General features: G+C 36.0%; 1 protein-coding gene across 1 annotated transcript; it reads left to right on the top strand.

Annotated features, from left to right (window-relative positions):
- The first annotated feature begins 3,159 nt into the window (after window positions 1-3,159).
- On the top strand, window positions 3,160-8,616 carry LOC144450065 (P-selectin-like). Its single transcript, XM_078140631.1, has 7 exons — window positions 3,160-3,177; window positions 4,027-4,094; window positions 4,937-5,107; window positions 6,400-6,570; window positions 7,386-7,559; window positions 7,701-7,794; window positions 8,421-8,616. The coding sequence occupies exons 1-6, from the start codon at window positions 3,170-3,172 to the stop codon at window positions 7,778-7,780; spliced, it is 672 nt and encodes a 223-aa protein (XP_077996757.1). The 5' UTR covers window positions 3,160-3,169; the 3' UTR covers window positions 7,781-7,794; window positions 8,421-8,616.
- The last annotated feature ends 11,384 nt before the right edge of the window (window positions 8,617-20,000 follow it).

Here is a 20,000-nt window from a genome sequence, read left to right as displayed (position 1 = left end):
TTTATTTGATTTATCCTCTGTCTGAGTTGCCCTACCTATGAAAATATTTATCATAAAAATACACTGAGATGGCAACAATATCATATATATTGCTTCCGAATGATGTCAAATACAGCTCCACTGCAAATACTGGAACATTTAGTTAAAGGGGGACATAACCATATATTGTGTGTTTTTGTTGTTTTATTGATGTCGTTGTCCAGGACAACAATTATTCTGAATCATTGTAGTAAGGGAATTGAGATTCAATGAGCGCCCCCAACGGCAACAACCTGTTTATTCTTTATATGACATAATGAAAACAAAAGTAAAACGATAAGGTCACCGCGTGTGGTGTTTTACAATGAACGCAGGTAATAGTGTAAGACGATTGACATGACTGGTGATGTATTGCATCCTTTACAGGCCCTGTAGGCTAGCCATGTTTACTGATTCGTTGATACAGACAAATTTTAAATGTTATGGCTATGTAAACACCGAAACCAATGTCCGATTTGTTCACCAGATACTTTCATTACGTCATCGCAAGAGCTGTTAACTATATCTGACTATGTCTGATTTACAATCACAGTTACTTATACAAATATTGTATATAAAGACGTCTAGCTCATTGTCGTCATAATTTGCTTGTGTAGTATATTTTATTCGACTAAATCGGTTTCCTATTCAAATATACACATTTGTAGAGTTCATATGTTACTTACATTGTGTATCGTTGGTTTAATTGATAGTGAAAATAGACTGAGAATCCACTAAATAAAGACTGATCAACCGGCACAAAATAAATAAAAAATCGTTGATCATTAATAATATAATTGTGTTGTCATTTTGGTAAAAATTAAGGAGAATTAGAGAGAGAGAGAGAGAGAGAGAGAGAGAGAGAGAGAGAGAGAGAGAGAGAGAGAGAGAGAGAGAGAGAGAGAGAGAGAGAGAGAGAGAGAGAGAGAGAGAGAGAGAGAGAGAGAGAGAGACACGGGGGGAGGGGGAGGGGGGGAAGAGGCCAGAGTAAACACAGCGAAAGCCAAAGTGAAGCAATTAAAGAATTATCTGACAAAAAAGAACGATAAGAAGAACACGACAGGGAAAATGAAGCAGAATAGAAAAATATGTCCATACACAAAGAAACAGTTGTAATAAAACATCAATTTTTATGGAACACAAAATAGCTAAATCTACGAAGATAAATTATTTTCTTTACCTTTGAACTACCAGAAATCCTGAAATAATAGGGTTGAATTTGTATCTTCTAATATCTGAACTTTTCATTGCAATATCAGCACAATCATCCTATGTATCTGGTAACATATAGTTAGAATTTAGGAATTTGATTATGGCTTTCTACCATAGTTTCTACCTGATAAAATACACATACATATTAAAATATTGCCACTTTTCATTTCTATTTTAATTGGTTTTACACTGAAGCTTAATATGAAATATCCATCAACCTAAATGTATTTCTTTCAAAAGACTAATATAATTTTAGCATTTCTAAAACAATTTATATCCACTAATACTATTCCTTACAATGCAAACGAAAGTTAATGTTTTTAATGACGAATAGAACAACAATTAGTATTGCTAATTCAGCTTTTAACTATTTTCACGAGACATGTTTTTAATAAATACAAAAAGGTACATGAAAAAAAAGTAGAAATAAAAAAGCACAATTACAAGCTGTAAAAATAGAATGTTGTTAAAGTACGTGATTTGCATCTCTCAGAGTAGTAATTATACTTTGGCATTTAAATATTGTTCTAAGCACAATACATTCTTTCTATTTTGGGTTGTTTTTATCGAGTCATACTGTGATATTTTAAGTATAGTGGGGGATTTTCATATTGAGAGAAAAAGGTATTCTTCAACCCAAAAATGATAAAATAATCTTTTTTAAAAAGAAAACAACACAGTTTGAACTATACACACACACACACACACACACACACACACACACACACATATATATATATGCTTATCATTACGTGATACATCTCAAGGTGTCTCGTTTAAAACTATTGCACTATCAAAGTGTGTCACTAGTACTCTCCTTGTTTTGAAGAGTTTGATACGAGTCACTGTCACACAGTTATCTTATTCTAACAGTCTAACCAAACCAAATCGAAATGATTACTTGAATTATAATTGTCATCTAAAATTAGTTTTAGTACTGTGCCACCTCTTTGATAACATATTGCAACAACAATCCTTACATTAAATCAATACATTTATTGAAATGGCAGAAACTGACGAAATCTACATCCCGTCACTTACTCACATAACGATAAGGCAAACCCACAAAGACATCGTGGGCAGTTTAAGAACGTACAACGTCTTGTTATCACTTATAAGCTTAAAAGCAAATGTTTTCGTTATTTCATCAAATCAGAGGGTGATTAACATATTTATACTTGAAATGATGATATGTTGCTATCCGTCTGACTTTACATCTAAAGTTGACATATTTGACAATTCTGAGCGAAAATTGTTAATACTGTAAATCACAAACATTATTGAGGTGGACTTGATATTATAACTTTTATTTTTCCACGTTGGTCTTGTGGTTATTACTCTGATTTTGGCACATTTTTTATCATGCCTCGTATTTAAAGTCGTACCAGTGCAATCACCTATCTGTCATCGAGCCAAATCCGTGTTTGAATTTTAGGATCTTGATTGTAGGTCGATGTAACTTATATTTTAGACGAGCTTTCCCATCATGAATAATACTGCAATTCTTGCCTTTAGTAAATAAAATGTCCACATTATGATTCCATTTGGGTGTTTGTTCCATGTAATCGCATAGAGTGATCTATTAGCATACAATATTTTTTTTTAATTCTCTAAACCTTTTTATTTCTCAATAACATGTTTCCATTTTGTGGTTGACATGATTAGGCACTCACATAGTTTAATCTGTGAATTTAATACTATATACTGTTAGGTTTCCGCTAAAATGTCTGTTTATAGATCATTTATCAAACTTGATGACACATGTCCTGTCTTTTCCAGTTGCACAGGAATAATAAATACCTCACACTAACAAAGGTCCATCTAAATATTGACCAATCAGAATGAAATGGCAACGATTCAATATGCCTCCAATACTGCATATATAAGGCAGTCAGTCTACCTGTGCAACCATTTGCGGTTATACAAATTGGTTGTCAACATGCAAAGGTAAGCATCCAATTCTTCAGTTTTAGAATTTGATATCATTTTACTCAGTTATTATCAACAGTACAAGGCTTGAGATTAGACTAAGTACCTCACAAAATATTATTGTTATAACACTTTCTAAGACGAGTTGTCTTGACTTAACTGTAAATGTTTAATATTCCTACTCTACTTATTCTATATCTCTATTTTTTTTATTTATTAATCCATGGTATTAATTTACTGCAAATGGCTTATTAAATTTCAAAACGTCTTTATATTGGAAGTGTGTCTCAATTATCAATTTGACAGAATAAATATATCCATTCTGCGTTGTAAATATTTCTCTTTTCCTGGAGGTAAATACCAAGTATTGACAAAGAGCATATAGTGAGAATTTTCTTCCTGAAAGCAAAAAAGTCTAGCACATCAACTATAAACCAATTGCCTTAAACATTGTTGATAGGACTATACAATACAACTTAGAAACTGCTGATGTCTATGTCATTTAAAAAATATCACTCAATTGCATCTTATCAAATATCAATTAAATAGTCCCAATACATGATGGGCGAATGGTTAGCGTGGCCGGCTTGGAATCTGCAGGTTGCAGGTTCGAGTTCCATCGTTGCCATTTGTTTCTGAGTGGTTAGAGTGCTTGGGCAAGATTTGAACCATGACTATGCGTTAGTCAACCAAGTTGTATAATTGAGGACCTCGTAGGAAAGAGGTTGCAATGTGAATGCTTTAATCCTATACACTTATAAAGTTCTCTATTTGAAAAGAGACAAACGCATAACATAACCTTACGGAAGGTAATGTAAACATGTGTACTATGTACATTGTTAATAATTCCGTTTATTTACTTTACAGGGGTTACGCATATATTGGTATTTCTGTAATACTTGTCATTCTGAGTGTCAATGACAACAAAGTTCAAGGTGAAGTGTAGCTTCATATGATTTTAAGCAGAATTCTTATTATTTAGACACAAGGGCTAGCTAAATAATTGAGTTGTTTAATATGCACTGTAATATAGCTTTATTATGTATTCTATTCCATTGGATATAACATTGTTCATGACACTTCCAGTACGATGGTGTACCTACTTTATATACATGATTTGTTTCTGGTAATGTTTAAACACAGACATACTTACTCATAAATTTCATACACACAGACTCGCATACATACTTATACGTATGTGTATGTAATTATGCGTGTGTATGTTTGTGTATACTGAGGTGTGTACGCAAATTTATATCAGCAAGTATAATGGACACTTATAATATCGTTTATTTTCTTCACTTGCTAATGTATATATATTCGAAATGTCGGATTTTACATCTATTTATACGGACTGATATATAGTTCCATATGCATTTCTTATATATATATATATATATATATATATATATATATATATATATATATATATATATATATATATATATATATATATATATATATATATATATAGTAAATAGTATCAAACTCGTAGAATAGAGTGCTCGATACTTGGGTAAGCAGGGCGGGAATAAGTTCCAACCAACTCACTTATATATATATATATATAGTTTTGGTGTTTCTGGAACTCTTTCAATCAAGAAAGAGTTCCAGAACCACCAAAACTATTGCGCTCTGCCACTGTGGTATAGAGCACTGTCTTAGCAGATTGATACTCGGATATATATATATATATATATATATATATTTTTTTTTTTTTTTTTTTTTTTTTTTTTTCTAATGTAAACATTTACTTTCCCTATTTACACATCAACAGCTCAGTGTCCAGTATTGGTGCCGCCTGGTAATGGAGCGCTGTCAACCACAGACATTGCAGATAGCACAATAGTTACTGTCACCTGCGACAGCGGTTACACACTAAACGGTGAAGCTACCTTAGGCTGCAACAGTAACACATGGAGTGATGATGTTGGTACCTGTGAAGCAGGTAACATTTGTGTGGTTGTTTATCTGTTTCTTTGTTCTTTTGTTTACTTACTTATTTGCTTTCATGTTTGTCTGTGTTTCGTTTGTTTGTTTGTTTGTTCGTTTGTATGATGTATACATAACGTATACATAAAGATAAATCCTGTCAATAATACAAATACTATGTTTATCTTCTATTTGTGCAGTGAATGCTTTCCAATTCTTACATTTGCTTCTGAAAAACAGTATTGCGTCGTGTCATAATTTAGATTATTATTCTTAAGATGTGTTTCTATACAGGATGTACATATAACATTGCCATCATAAGCTATTTGGATTGTTATACTTGTTCCATATTATATTGTAAAGTCAATGGTTAACCTTGATCAGATATATCACATAAAACCAAGATGTACTATCCGAACAGACTTCCAAACACGTGTCATTGGTGTTGTTATGATGAAGCAAAGGCATAAATACCAATGGAATTATTCTCATGTAGTCAAATGTACACAGTGGTTGACACATTATAAATGTTAATGTATGATGTCATGAAGCTACGTCATCAATATTCACTGCATTCTATGAAATCATACAACAAAGCTCGATATTGTTATTGCGTTAGGAAAAGTATACTGTCCTCTGTAGTTTTTTCTTTCTTTTTCTGTAATATTACATCTTTTTTATTTAATTTCCATGTGATTTTGAGTATCAGAGGTAATATTTTTATGTTGCAGTGTGAGTGCTTTTAATCTCACGTGATTGCAACCACACCACTCATGGAATGATTGATATATACAGTTACAGTTTTATGTTATTAGCCAATGACAGGTTATACTTGCAATGGCGACACCCAAATACAGAGACACCACAGTGAACTGGGGAAATAGTTAGCTAAAAAAAATCTCGACAAGAAGTGTTGGTGTTGTTGTTTTTACAGTACAATTACTTGTATATCGATGTAATTACATTGTCACATATAAATATGAATGAATACGCTGATAGTGTTAATATGGTGATGCAATAACCTCATCAATATGCATTGTGTTGAGATTGAATAATCGTTTTACATTGCATTCTTTTGCATCAATGATTACTCATTCACTCACTCACTCACTCACTCACTCACTCACTAACTCACTCACTCACTCACTCACTCACTCACTCACTCACTCACTCACTCACTCACTCACTCACTCACTCACTCACTTACTCACTCACTTACACACTCACTCACTCACTCACTCACTCACTCACTCACTCACTCACTCACTGGTTTCCTGCCTAATACCTGTATTTTTATGGTTTCTAAAGATGATTGTGAAGCCCTGGCCGGTCTAAACAATGGGGCTTTATCAAGCACAGATGTAACGAGTGGTACAATTGTTACTGTGAGCTGTGACACTGGTTATAAAAGAACTGGCGATGCCACGTTAACTTGTACAGCTGGAAGCTGGAGTAGTACAGCTGTGACCTGTGATGCAGGTACTGTTTAATTTGAAAAAAATAAACAAACAAACAAATATTGTAACCTAAAGTGCATTTTACTGTAAGGTGGCGCGTTATCTACAATTAATATTGATAGGGAAACGTAGGCTATAATGTTTCATTTAGCTATTTATATTACCTTAATAGGTATTGGAGCCATGCATGCAATATACTCCAACTTGCATCTTAAATATTTTATTATATAAATTTAGATTGGTAGTTTCGGGTTAATACCAAAAGAAGATATTGTCATGTAGTCTAAATACATGTACATGTTGTATACATGTACATACAATGTTGTATACCAGTAATTATGAATAAGTAAGGTATCACTTATCATTAGTTCGGGAAACATTGAGTTTTTGTTGTTGTTTTCTTTTTATTTTGTATTCATTATTTTGTAGTTTGTTACAACTGCAGACATCAAACTGTTAACGAACAGATCCTGTTACAAACAAGGAAAGTAAACCATTGAATTGGTTAATAACTTGATGCACCATGTTGGAAATACAGAGAGAAAAGTATCAATTACATGTACACCCCATCATTTGATGAGAATAGATCAGTGGCCTCTTTATATAAGTGTTCACCTTAACAAACACATTTGAAAGTTACCCTGGCAGCTCATGTACGTGCAAAGAGGCCATACAACTGTTCTTATCAAATGTAATACAAGTCTCTGCTGTTCGAACATGCTGTGACAAATATTATGAAACCATTTGTTTACTTTACCTGTTTGTAAAAATTATGTTCGTTTATGGTCTGAACTAGTCAGTTGTATTTATATTTTTTTTTTCTTCATTTTTTTAAAGCTGTTGATTGTCCTGCGCTGACAGCACCGGCCAATGGAGCTCTGTCGAGCACAGACATGACACATGATACAGTTGTGAAAGTCACGTGCGATACTGATTACACACTTACTGGTGATAATGAACTTATTTGCGATGATGGAACATGGAGTAGTACTGTTGGGACGTGTGCTAAGGGTAATTTATTTTAGATGTTGTTAATCGTACTATATGTCATTAACTTATCTAGTCATCTGGTCTCCGGAATTTCAAGTAAAAATGAAAAAAAAATAACTAAAATGTACACATTGTCATACCGTATTCTATTTCTCTGTGCAGGTAGCGGGAGTTTTAACAGTGCTGCATTCAGTATTGCTACATTGATAGGAGCTCTACTCTTCACTCTGTTCTTAATCTAAATATAATAAGCAGTGTAAGTAAAAATGGTTTTAATGTGTGTGTTTGTTTGTTTATTTGTCTGTTTGTTTCCTTGTTTGTTTGTCTGTCTGTCTGTCTGTCTGTCTGTCTGTCTGTTTGTTTGTTAGTCTGTCTGTGTGTCTGTCTATCTGTCTGTCTATTTGTCTGTCTGCCTGCCTGCCTGCCTGTCTGTTAGTCTGTCTGTGTGTCTGTCTATCTGTCTGTCTATTTGTCTGTCTGCCTGTCTGCCCCTCTGTCTTACCCTTTGTCTGTCTGTCTGTCTGCCTGTCTGCTCATCTGTCTGTCTGTCTGTCTGTCTGTCTGTCTGTCTGTCTGTCTGTCTGTCTGTCTGTCTGTCTGTCCATCAACCTTCCTTCCTGCCTGCTTGTCAATCCGTATATAAGTAGCATGCACAGTACGTCAGTTTTGTTTTGAATGGTTAGTTTGATAGATGTATGGATAGCTGTGCACCCTGATAAGTATATTTGTCAATATGGGCATGCCAATACTTGTATATACTTGTATAGCAATACTCTGTCTTTCTGTCCATCCTGATGTATATGGTGAAAATATATTAATTATTATTGGTGACTTTAATTCTTTCAAATCAAACTTACTATATTATTATTTATTTATTTACAGGTTTCAATGTTTGCTAATTTCTGACTCTTAGCGGTAACTCGTCCATCAAATTCTTGCAAGTAGTTTCTTCCTGTTGACAGCTTTATCACTATTACCATTCATAATGTTGTTTTGAGGTCATTTAGAGTTCAATACCTGTCACCTGACATGTTGCCTTAGCTATTAGACCTGAAAATCAACGTTTTGTTTTATAACATTTTAATTAATGTAAAGTTTGAAAATCCATAAATAATCTTTCAATTGAAGAATAATTCTTACAGTATTAATTATACATATACATAATAATTATTTGAAAAGAAATTTAATTCTGAAACACAAGTGAAAATGAATTAGCAATAATGAAATATCACGAGCACTAATATTCTATCTTAGTTAGTTAGTTCAAATGTGTGTCCTGTACTTTTCATGTTAATTTGATGGAGCAAATCCTCTCCAGGCAATCCTGACAACCAGTGTGACGTCACCAAAGTACTTGTGGATGACGTCATTTGACCAAACCGGTACTGAATATGTATTAGGTGGGTCAAATGTAAATGAATCTGTACTGGAATAGTTACACTGGTCGGATTAAAGTTATAATTACTTTAATTGGTAAAGAAATTCTACTGATTACCTTCAAAATTAAAAAAAAATGTCATCTTAAAATAAATATTGTGTTTTTCTAATCACATTAACTTCCAAATTATGCCTGATGTTTATTTGCTTTTCACTTTGGCATCAAACCAAACGGGGTGTTATTTGTGTTCTCCAGTAAGTTGATAGCTGAGTTAATATCAACTCTATGTAGAAGCTATTATCTGGATTCATTTAATTATGTGATAAACATTTCACTTGACATTGAAAGAGTTATTGCAAATTATTAATTTGCAAAAATCTCGACTAGATGTCATTGTCGTCTCATGATGTTGTCTTTCAATAAATATGCATTAAATCATTTGTGTTTAGTTTGTTTTCTTTTATTCCGGGGATAATACTACTCATTTTATCATTATTTTTTAAACTTCAGCTTTAGAGACCACCGCAAATTATGTGAATAAAAACTAAAATTAATTCCATGAAAAGAGAGAGAGAGAGAGAGAGAGAGAGAGAGAGAGAGAGAGAGAGAGAGAGAGAGAGAGAGAGAGAGAGAGAGAGAGAGAGAGAGAGAGAGAGAGAGAGAGAGAGAGAGAGAGAGAGAGAGAGAGAGAGATTTGATCCCATTTAACCTTGTAATTTACGTTTCCGGATAAAGCTAGCTCTATTCACCCTGTTGCGTTACAACTTTGTATGACTAAAGTCTTCTGATCTCATCTAAAGTCAATGGGATACACACTAACTACTGTTATCAAATCATGTATGTTAGACCTAATTTTCATTAAACAGAGCATCTCCCCCCCCCAAACATGGTAACAGAACAGGTAGACAGACAGACAGACAGACAGACAGACAGACAGACAGACAGATAGACAGACAGACAGACAGACAGACAGACAGACACAGACAGACAGACAAATGGACTCAGACATACAGACACGTTCACTCACTCACTCACTCACTCACATACACACTCACATATATACACTCAAACACAGCCACAGCTATTTAAACTTATATCTAATAACTGCAGATCACTGGGCGATAAGATAAATTTGTAAATGTGACTAGTGATACCCTGATGGATGACTTGCCCTACAACAGTGCCAACTTCCAGAGTTGTATGACATCTTCCGAGAGCATGTAAAGTGTCAAAAATTTGTATTTACTAATTTGCAAAAAAAAAAAATAGAAAAAAAAATTCGCATCGTCGCACCACTCTGACCAGAACCAGCTTTTTTTGGGCCTAACCCTGTTTTATCTGGCGTGACTTAAGGAAAACGAAGGCAGCGCGGTAAGGACACCACGTGTGGTGATCTACAATGAGGGCAAGTAGATGAATGACATGGCGGATGATGTAAATGGACCCAGCAGTCTCGCAACGTCCTCGCCATGTCTATTCTTTAAATGATGTGTCAGATGTAATCAAAATGTCGTTCAGTTAGTTCATGGTGAACTATATGTACTGAAAAAAAGAGGTTGAATTTAGAAATTATTCACTTTATAACAAAATAAATCTGTAGCAAAGTTCTAGAAATAAGGCCAAGTCTGTTCTATATATTGAATTGACTGCAAAGCTCGTATTTTATCACGGTCTTGGAAAAATACCATATTAGAGAATACAGTTAGTTATTTGGAGTTGCCACGGAAAGAATGTAACCACTCAAAGAAATACTTTGCCGTAGAGGGCTTCCTTTATAATGACAATCACTATTAATTAATACGTGGTTTACCTTAAACAGTACTACACACAAGTTGACAAACTTTTAATAAATAAAACCAACTGGCGTACAACAAGTAGTAATGCATGTATCTACGCAAGACTGCCAAGTATCTCAAGTAGTCAATTCACTGTACGTCCCACGACAAGTGAGCTAGACGATTTGTGTGCTCGCAGATACCTTCAGAGGACGCCATCTTAAATCTCATATCTTCCCTATACTACTACATGCAATGCTTTGAAACCAAGCTGAGGGCGGAAGTTCACCATCCTCGTTCACAACAAGTTATTTCTGGAAATCGAAATTCTGCTATTTTTAGTACTTTTTGAATTTTTTTCCTATGGCATTTCTATCGTATACCGCAGTAATATTAATAAATGCCATTTTTGGTCAAATTTAGGTGTTTTTTATATTCTCTTAATTCATAAACTTATGATGTTGTCGGAAAAGCCACTACATGTGACAATCAGTTGAAATGAAAACAAACTACGTTTGCACATTTGTATTTGTGCATTTATTGTCATTTTTAGACTAATTTTCCTGAAAATTCACAAATTTGGGATTTTTGTCACATTTTAAAGTTGTCTGCCTCTACGTTTTTCAAAATCCATGAACGAAGAATTGTAGTACGTGTGAATACGAATCAATTATATACTGGGTGCTTAGGCACGTAGTGAATTCCTCGACGAAGATAGGATTTGAACGTAGTCCTTGCAGTCATATAGAATTTTCGAAAATGTTATGTCACCATGTATGACAACCATGGGACAGCAGGTTCGTAAATCGTCAACAGGTATGTTCTATACAAAGTATTTATCCCCAAAAATCGGTGAATTACGTGATGTAACAAACTAAGGCTTTCGAGAGAAAATTAATTCGTAACCGTGAATAACTGTTTGTGTAGTTTTATTAATTGTAAATATGAGACAGTAAGCAGCAGGGTTGTAAATCTTTACCTGTATTTTCTATGGACAATTGGTGCCGTGGTGGTGCACATGGACCGTGTAACGCGTATCATGCTAGGCACAACATTAGTCAAGTTACGTGTACACTGTATGCTTAATGGCAATGCTGTCACTCGGTAAATTGTATCATGTACTAATATTATATTCTGGCCTTTGAATGAGAAACTAGACAAATTGAATAAAATTTATAACTGTAAGTAAATGTATGTACTTGTACTACTAGTATATTGATTGCGATTGTGGGATGGCTGGGTTGTAAATCCTCGTATTTTCTGAAAAAAAAGTTACGTGCACGGTACATACTCTATCCCCGGACGCCATCATCACACATGCCGCGTGTTTTGTACAGTAGTGTAAACACCTCGGTAATTACCCTCTAACTTTTGAGCAATCAACCCGGAGAAATACAATTCAACCAATAAAATTATAACAGTGAATAGATGTTTGTACTTTTAATAGTCTGAATTGTGATTATGATACGGCAGGGCCAGGGTCGCAAACCACGATAAGTAAACGATGTATGCTCGGAAGCTATGCAGAGAGCAGCATGCACCACAGCTCGGTAAATTATGTGTACTAAACCCTTGCTTTTAAGCAGAAAGAAAGAGACAAATAAATTCATGACTGAGTAAATTTTATTTCTTTTTAATGATTACTTTGGGACAGCAGGGACGAAGCGATAGCCGTCAGATATTTTCTTCAAAAGTGACATATACAACGTAATGCATGTGTAGAACCAACAACAACGTATGTGTCGGCGCCGCGCCGTCGATCTCCGAGCATACAAATCATACTGCATTTCGGGTAATCTGGCGTGCAGTGGCGTCCTTGATACGGTTTGGCGGGAAACGTTCATTCACATGTCAAAAACGTCATCAAGTGGAGGCTATTTTGTCAAAGAAGTCACCGCAAAAAATGAACACATGCACACTGTTAATACTGCCTCAATCTGTCTGTGTTTACAGTGCCAGATAATGACCGGTAGTGGATTTATATTGAATCTTCATAAGTTCTTCACCCACTGTGAACAAGGTATGGAGTTGTTGACATACAACGTGTTGACGCCATATTCCATATTACGGATCTATCAAAATGGCGACTGCATCAAAATGATACCCTGGCATCCTGCCCATTCTACTACAACATGTGCAAATGAAGAAGGTAAATAACCATATTCTGTTTTATACACTTCTAAAATAATCGAGGTAAAATCAGTATAGAAAATATGTTTAAGTATTGGGTTTTTTAGCATATTGAGTTGCACGCTGTGTACATTGAATGTATGGTTACTGTTGATCAACTTATGTCACACTTTGTATGCTTTGCTATCGGAAGACGCTGTATGACGACAGATATCAACACAAATGTCAACATGGTTTCATCAATACATGTAGAGTTAATAAATGACCGAAAACACATCAATATGCCATTACTAATATGGTCTGATATACGAGTAAACACTCTGGTGAATAAATCCATCTCTGATCTGGGTCATATTATTATTCACATCCTGTATTCTACAGTACGCATGATCAGTGTGCATACGTTTGATTGGCTGTTTCCATACCCTTTCACCTATATTTGATGTTATTGGTGGCTTCCATATGTTGTTATAGCGGTGACTGGGGTGTAAGCTGTCTCAATTAATCGTAACGTAAATCATAATGAAGAGAAGTGTGGCCAAATCAAGTCACAAGCAAACTATTGATGTCTAAAAATGCAACGAGTTAATTTTATCTTAGCTGAGTTTCTGTTTGAATAAGGTATGCAGAAAAGTACAAATTATTTTAATGAATTCTGCATTATGTTACACCGACCTGATAAATGTATGTAAGGATAGAATGTGAAGGCTGTTTTTCTTCAATTAGATGTGGAGATCCTAAGTTTCCTAAAATGACTCGATTCTTATTAGTTCAAATACTAGCTCTATATGTCTCATATTATGGAGTCATGATGGTCGGATGTTTAGAGTGGCCGGCTTTGAATCTGTAGGTAGCATATTGAAGCCTGGCCGCTGCTGTCTGGTTCTGAATGGCTTAAAATTAGGCAAGAATTTAAACACGATTGTGCCTCAGTTAATCCAGCTGGGAGGATAGAGGTTGCAATGTGAATATTTTAATCATATGTGTTCACAGGGGTGCATATTTGTGTTTTCCCCAGGGAGTTGAGGATGAATATATGCATTTGTGCTGCTATGGGTTCATACTAGATGTGATAATAGTGTCAGGCACTTCAAGCAGTGAGAGATGGGTTGATTACAGCCCCGGCGGTAGCAGTCCCTGGATGGGTAGGTACCCATGCTTTTTAGCAAAATTTCAAAATATATCCCTTTTCCCGGAATATTTCAATGAAAACTCTCCCTTTTTAATGAATCTGGGAGAAATTCACTGCGAAATCACACCTTAATTTCCGAAATCCGGATTTACCTTCAATGGGTAACACATTGATCTAGCATTGAAAATTTACGACCCTGGCTTACGGGACGTTCATTTCTTCCGAGAGAAAGAGTAGAGAAAGGACATCCTACTCCTATTCTCGGAGGGTGACCTGAAAAGGGACCCTTTTTTACGATTCCACGGACCTAGCTGGCCGACGAAAAACACAGCCATCTTTCGTGAAGAAGCATGCGTACCTGCTGCGTTAGGGTCAGCCACCACCGGGATTACAGCTTAGAAGTATGCTTAGAACACAGAATGCAGTATGACACAAAACAACTAGAAAAAAGAATATACAACCAACATTTGTTAGAATCAAAGTAACTGTCTGAACGTTTTCTATGTTATGTAGGCCTAGGATAATATGAGATGCACGAGTCGTGAGTACGCTGAACACCATGTACTGAAGTACAGTGTGCGTACACGGCGAGGGCCACAGCAAGCGTACACAGGTACACTGTGGCGTTGGACTACCGCGTCGTAATGTCTTCGAATTCGTATTCGCTTACATCGGCTGAGCCCAGATAATCTTTTTTTTTTTTTTTTCATTTATACAGAATAATGGGGAATTTGTAATCAGACATGTCCATTGTACAGGGAAATATGTCATGGTTCTAATTGATTTTGATTGTAATAGTTTACACAGAAATATTATATTTTATCTCAGGAATGGTACAGGTAATCACACTAAACTATAACATGAACTTTGCAAACGTGTTGACGAAATTCGAGGTACACAAATTCAACAGATTCACTGGTGTTTTGATCAAGAAGTATAAAAAAATATCAAGGCTTATTTTTGCCAATAAGCGCAGTGTACAATTTACTTATAAAATACTTTTGTCACTCAGAACTTTATTTGCTAGTAATAAAAAAGATAACACAGTTTGTTACAGTTAAAATAACTGCTAGTAACACTTCTTGACTCCAGTGTAGATGCAGGTTGAAACTTCTTAGATTGCTTTGTATACCCAACTCGAACTCGTACTCTGAAATTTACAATAAGCTTAATACAAGTGATGAAAATCTTAAAAAAATATTCCTGCATTAATTTTCTTGAAAATTATCTATAAGCTTAAGTCACGAAAACTGTTACCGATATCACCAGAATCTGTGCATGCAGTCACAGCCGGGTAGCGGCTACTGTCGTGTACAGCAGTGTAGTGCTAGCGTACCAAACAGACAAGTGGGTGTACTCCCGACTGCATTCGTGAAATACGAGAGCTGTCGCAGTAACACATCATACCGAAAAGACGCTAGTCAAAAACATGAAAACTCGGCATTATCTATCACGTTAGTTTAAGAATACTGATAGGAAAAGTACAATGAAGAACAGACAGTTACGACCGGTCAACAGCATGTTGTATATCCTTGATAGTGCACATTTGATGTGCGATTCGTGGCCATCTTGAAATTAATACGGTTTCGACACCAGTATTTGACGTTGCCGTACACACATTCACTGGGGTGAATTTACTGGTATCAACCCAGTAGCAGTAGACAATGTTTATGTCTCAGTGGTGACTGTTGATTACAGCCCCGGCGGTGGCATTCCCTGGATGGGTTGGTACCCATGCTTTTTAGCAAAATTTCAAAATAAAAATGTACTCTATTTCCCGGAATATTTCAATGAAAAACACTCCCTTTTAAGTAAATCTGGGAGAAATTCACTGCGAAAAGCATCCCTTAATTTCCGAAATCTAGATTTACCTTCAAGGAGTAACTATTGACAATGACTATGACAATGTACGGTCTTGGATGATGGAACCTTCATACCCGACCTTTGTCGGGAAGTTTCTTCCGAGAGAGAGAGAGAGAGTAGAAAAAGGACACCCTACTCCTATTCTCGGAGGGTGATCTGAAAAAAGTACCCCCTTTTTCACGATTTCACGCACCTAGATGGCCGACGAAAAACACCCCTTTTTCGTGAAATTTCTTAGAAGCATGCGTACCTGCTTCGTTAGGGTCAGCCACCACAGGGATTACAGCTTAGCAGTATGCTTAGCACACAGAATGCAGTATGACACAAAACGACTGGAGAAAAGATTATACAACCAACATTTGTTAGAATCAAAGTAACTGGCTAAACGTATTCTATATTATGTAGGCCTAGGACAACATGAGATGCACGAGTCATGAGTACGCTGAACACCATGTACTGAAGTACAGTGTGCGCACAAGGCGAGGGCCACAGCAAGCGTACACAGGTACACTGTGGCATTGGACTACCGCGTCGTAATGTCTTCGAATTCGTCGTCGATACATCAGGTTAGGCCAGAAAATCTCATTTTTTTCATTTATACAGGAAAATGGAGAATTTGTAAGCAGACATGTCCATTGTTTGTACATGGAAAGGATTCCTGCTTCTAAATGATTTTGATTGTAAATTTCTTGGCATAGTTTACACAGAAATATTATATTTTATCTCAGGAATAGTACAGGTAATCACACTAAACTATAACATGAACTACACCCGCTCTTTGCAAACGTGTTGACGAAATTCGAGGTACACACATTCATCGGATTGACTGGTGTTTTGATCAAGAACTTTAAAAAAAAATATCAAAGCTTATTTATATTGCCAAAAAGCGCAGTGTACAGTTTACTTAGAAAATACTTTTGTCACATAGAACTTTATTTGATAGTAATAAAAAAGATAACACAGTTTGTTACAGTTGAAATAGCTGCTTGTAACACTTCTTGACTCCAGTGTAGATACAGGTTGGAACTTCTTAGATTGTTTTGTATACCTAACTCGAACTAGTACTCTGAAATATACAAACAAATAATAAGCTTAATACAAGTAATGAACATTTGTGAAAAAGAAATTATCCATAAGCTTAAGTCACGAAAACTGTTACTGATATCGCCGGAATCTGTTCATGCAGTCACGGCCGGCTAATGGCTACTCTCGTGTACAGCAGTGTAGTGCTATAGCGTACCAAACAGACAAGTTGGTGTAATCCCGACTGCATTTGTGAAATACGAGAGCTGTCGCAATAACACATCATACCGAAAAAAAGAGGCTAGTCGAAAACATGAAAACTCGGAATTATCTATCACGTTAGTTATAAGAATACTGATAGGAAACAATACAATTAAGAACAGACAGTTACGACCGGTCAACAGTATGTTGTGTATGCTTGATAGTGCACATTTGATGTGCGATGCGTGGCCAACTTGGAATTGCTTGACGGTTTCGACACCAGTATTTGACGTTGCCGTACACACATTCACTGGGGGGAATTTACTGGACCAGGTATCAACCCAGTAGCAGTAGACAACGTTTATGTCTCAGCGGTGACTGTTGATTACAGCCCCGGCGGTGGCATTCCCTGGATGGGTAGGCACCCATGCTTTTTAGCAAAATTTCAAAATAAAAATGTACTCCAGTTCCCGGAATATTTCAATGAAAAACACTCCCTTTTAAGTGAATCTAGGAGAAATTCACTGCGAAAAGCACCCCTTAATTTCCGAAATCTAGATTTACCTTCAAGGAGTAACTATTGACAATGACAATGACAATGTACGGTCTTGGATGATTGAACCTTTGTCCCCAGGCCTTCGTCGGGAAGTTTCTTCCGAGAGAGAATAGAAAAAGGACACCCTACTCCTATTCTCGGAGGGTGATCTGAAAAAAAGTACCCCCTTTTTCACGATTTCACGGACCTAGATGGCCGACGAAAAACACCCCTTTTCGTGAAATTTCTAAGAAGCATGCGTACCTGCTTTGTTAGGGACAGCCACCACCGGGATTACAGCTTAACAGTATGCTAAGCACACATAATGCAGTATGACATAAAACGACTAGAAAAAAGAATGTACAACCAACATTTGTTAGAATCAAAGTAACTGTCTAAACGTATTCTATGTTATGTAGGCCTAATATAAGACAATATGAGATGCACGAGTCATGAGTACGCTGAACCCAATGTACTGAAGTACAGTGTGCGTACACGGCGAGGACCCCAGCAACCGTACAAAGGAACACTGTGGTGTTGGACTACCGCGTCGTAATGTCTTCGAATTCGTATTCGCTTACATCAGCTTAGGCCAGAGAATCTAATAGAGAATTTGTTATCAGACATGTCCTTTGTACAGGGAAATGTGTCATGGTTCTAATTGATTTTGATTGTAATAGTTAACACAGAAATATCAAATTTTATCTCAGGCATCATGAGTACAGGTAATCACACTAAACTATAACATGTACTGCTCCTGTCCTTTACAAACGTGTTGACGAGATTCGAGGTACACACATTCAGCAGATTCATTGGTGGTTTGCAATCAAGAACTTTAAAAAAAATATCAAAGCTTATTATTGCCAACAAGTGCAGTGTACAGTTTGCTTACAAAATACTTTTGTCACTCAGAACTTTAATTTATTTCCCATTAATAAAAAAAAGATAACACAGTTTGTTACAGTTGAAATAGTTGCTAGTCACACTTCTTGACTACAGTGTAGATACAGGTTGGAACTTCTTAGATTGTTTTGTATACCTAACTCGAACTAGTACTCTGATATATACAAACAAATAATAAGCTTAATAAACAAGTAATGAACATTTGTGAAAAAGAAATTATCCATAAGCTTAAGTCACGAAAACTGTTACTGATATCACCGGAATCTGTGCATGCAGTCACGGCCGGCTAATGGCTACTCTCGTGTACAGCAGTGTAGTGCTATAGCGTACCAAACAGACAAGTTGGTGTAATCCCGACTACATTTGTGAAATACGAGAGCTGTCGCAATAACACATCATACCGAAAAAAAGAGGCTAGTCGAAAACATGAAAACTCGGAATTATTTATCACGTTAGTTATAAGAATACTGATAGGAAACAATACAATTAAGAACAGACAGTTACGACCGGTCAACAGTATGTTGTGTATGCTTGATAGTGCACATTTGATGTGCGATGCGTGGCCAACTTGGAATTGCTTGACGGTTTCGACACCAGTATTTGACGTTGCCGTACACACATTCACTGGGGGGAATTTAATGGACCAGGTATCAAAAAAAAAGTACCCCCTTTTTCACGATTTCACGGACCTAGATGGCCGACGAAAAACACCCCTTTTCGTGAAATTTCTAAGAAGCATGCGTACCTGCTTTGTTAGGGACAGCCACCACCGGGATTACAGCTTAACAGTATGCTAAGCACACAGAATGCAGTATGACATAAAACGACTAGAAAAAAGAATGTACAACCAACATTTGTTAGAATCAAAGTAACTGTCTAAACGTATTCTATGTTATGTAGGCCTAATATAAGACAATATGAGATGCACGAGTCATGAGTACGCTGAACCCAATGTACTGAAGTACAGTGTGCGTACACGGCGAGGACCCCAGCAACCGTACAAAGGAACACTGTGGTGTTGGACTACCGCGTCGTAATGTCTTCGAATTCGTATTCGCTTACATCAGCTTAGGCCAGAGAATCTAATAGAGAATTTGTTATCAGACATGTCCTTTGTACAGGGAAATGTGTCATGGTTCTAATTGATTTTGATTGTAATAGTTTACACAGAAATATCAAATTTTATCTCAGGAATCATGAGTACAGGTAATCACACTAAACTATAACATGTACTGCTCCTGCCCTTTACAAACGTGTTGACGAGATTCGAGGTACACACATTCAGCAGATTCATTGGTGGTTTGCAATCAAGAACTTTAAAAAAAATATCAAAGCTTATTATTGCCAACAAAGGCAGTGTACAGTTTACATAGAAAATACTTTTGTCACTGAGAACTTTATTTCCCATTAATAAAAATAAGATAACACAGTTCTTTACAGTTGAAATAGTTGCTAGTAACACTTCTTGACTCCAGTGTAGATACAGGTTGGAACTTCTTAGATTGTTTTGTATATGCAACTG

The sequence above is a fragment of the Glandiceps talaboti genome, chromosome 19 (genome assembly GCF_964340395.1).
Source record: "Glandiceps talaboti chromosome 19, keGlaTala1.1, whole genome shotgun sequence".
Lineage (NCBI taxonomy): Eukaryota > Metazoa > Hemichordata > Enteropneusta > Spengelidae > Glandiceps > Glandiceps talaboti.
The sequence above is the reverse complement of the archived record's forward strand: the minus strand, read 5'-3'. Positions and strand labels throughout refer to the sequence as shown.

Coding starts and splice junctions, on each gene's coding strand:
- LOC144450065 (XM_078140631.1), top strand. Junction 4,095..4,936: donor CAATGACAACAAAGTTCAAG/GTGAAGTGTAGC, acceptor ACACATCAACAG/CTCAGTGTCCAGTATTGGTG. Junction 7,560..7,700: donor TGTTGGGACGTGTGCTAAGG/GTAATTTATTTT, acceptor TTCTCTGTGCAG/GTAGCGGGAGTTTTAACAGT.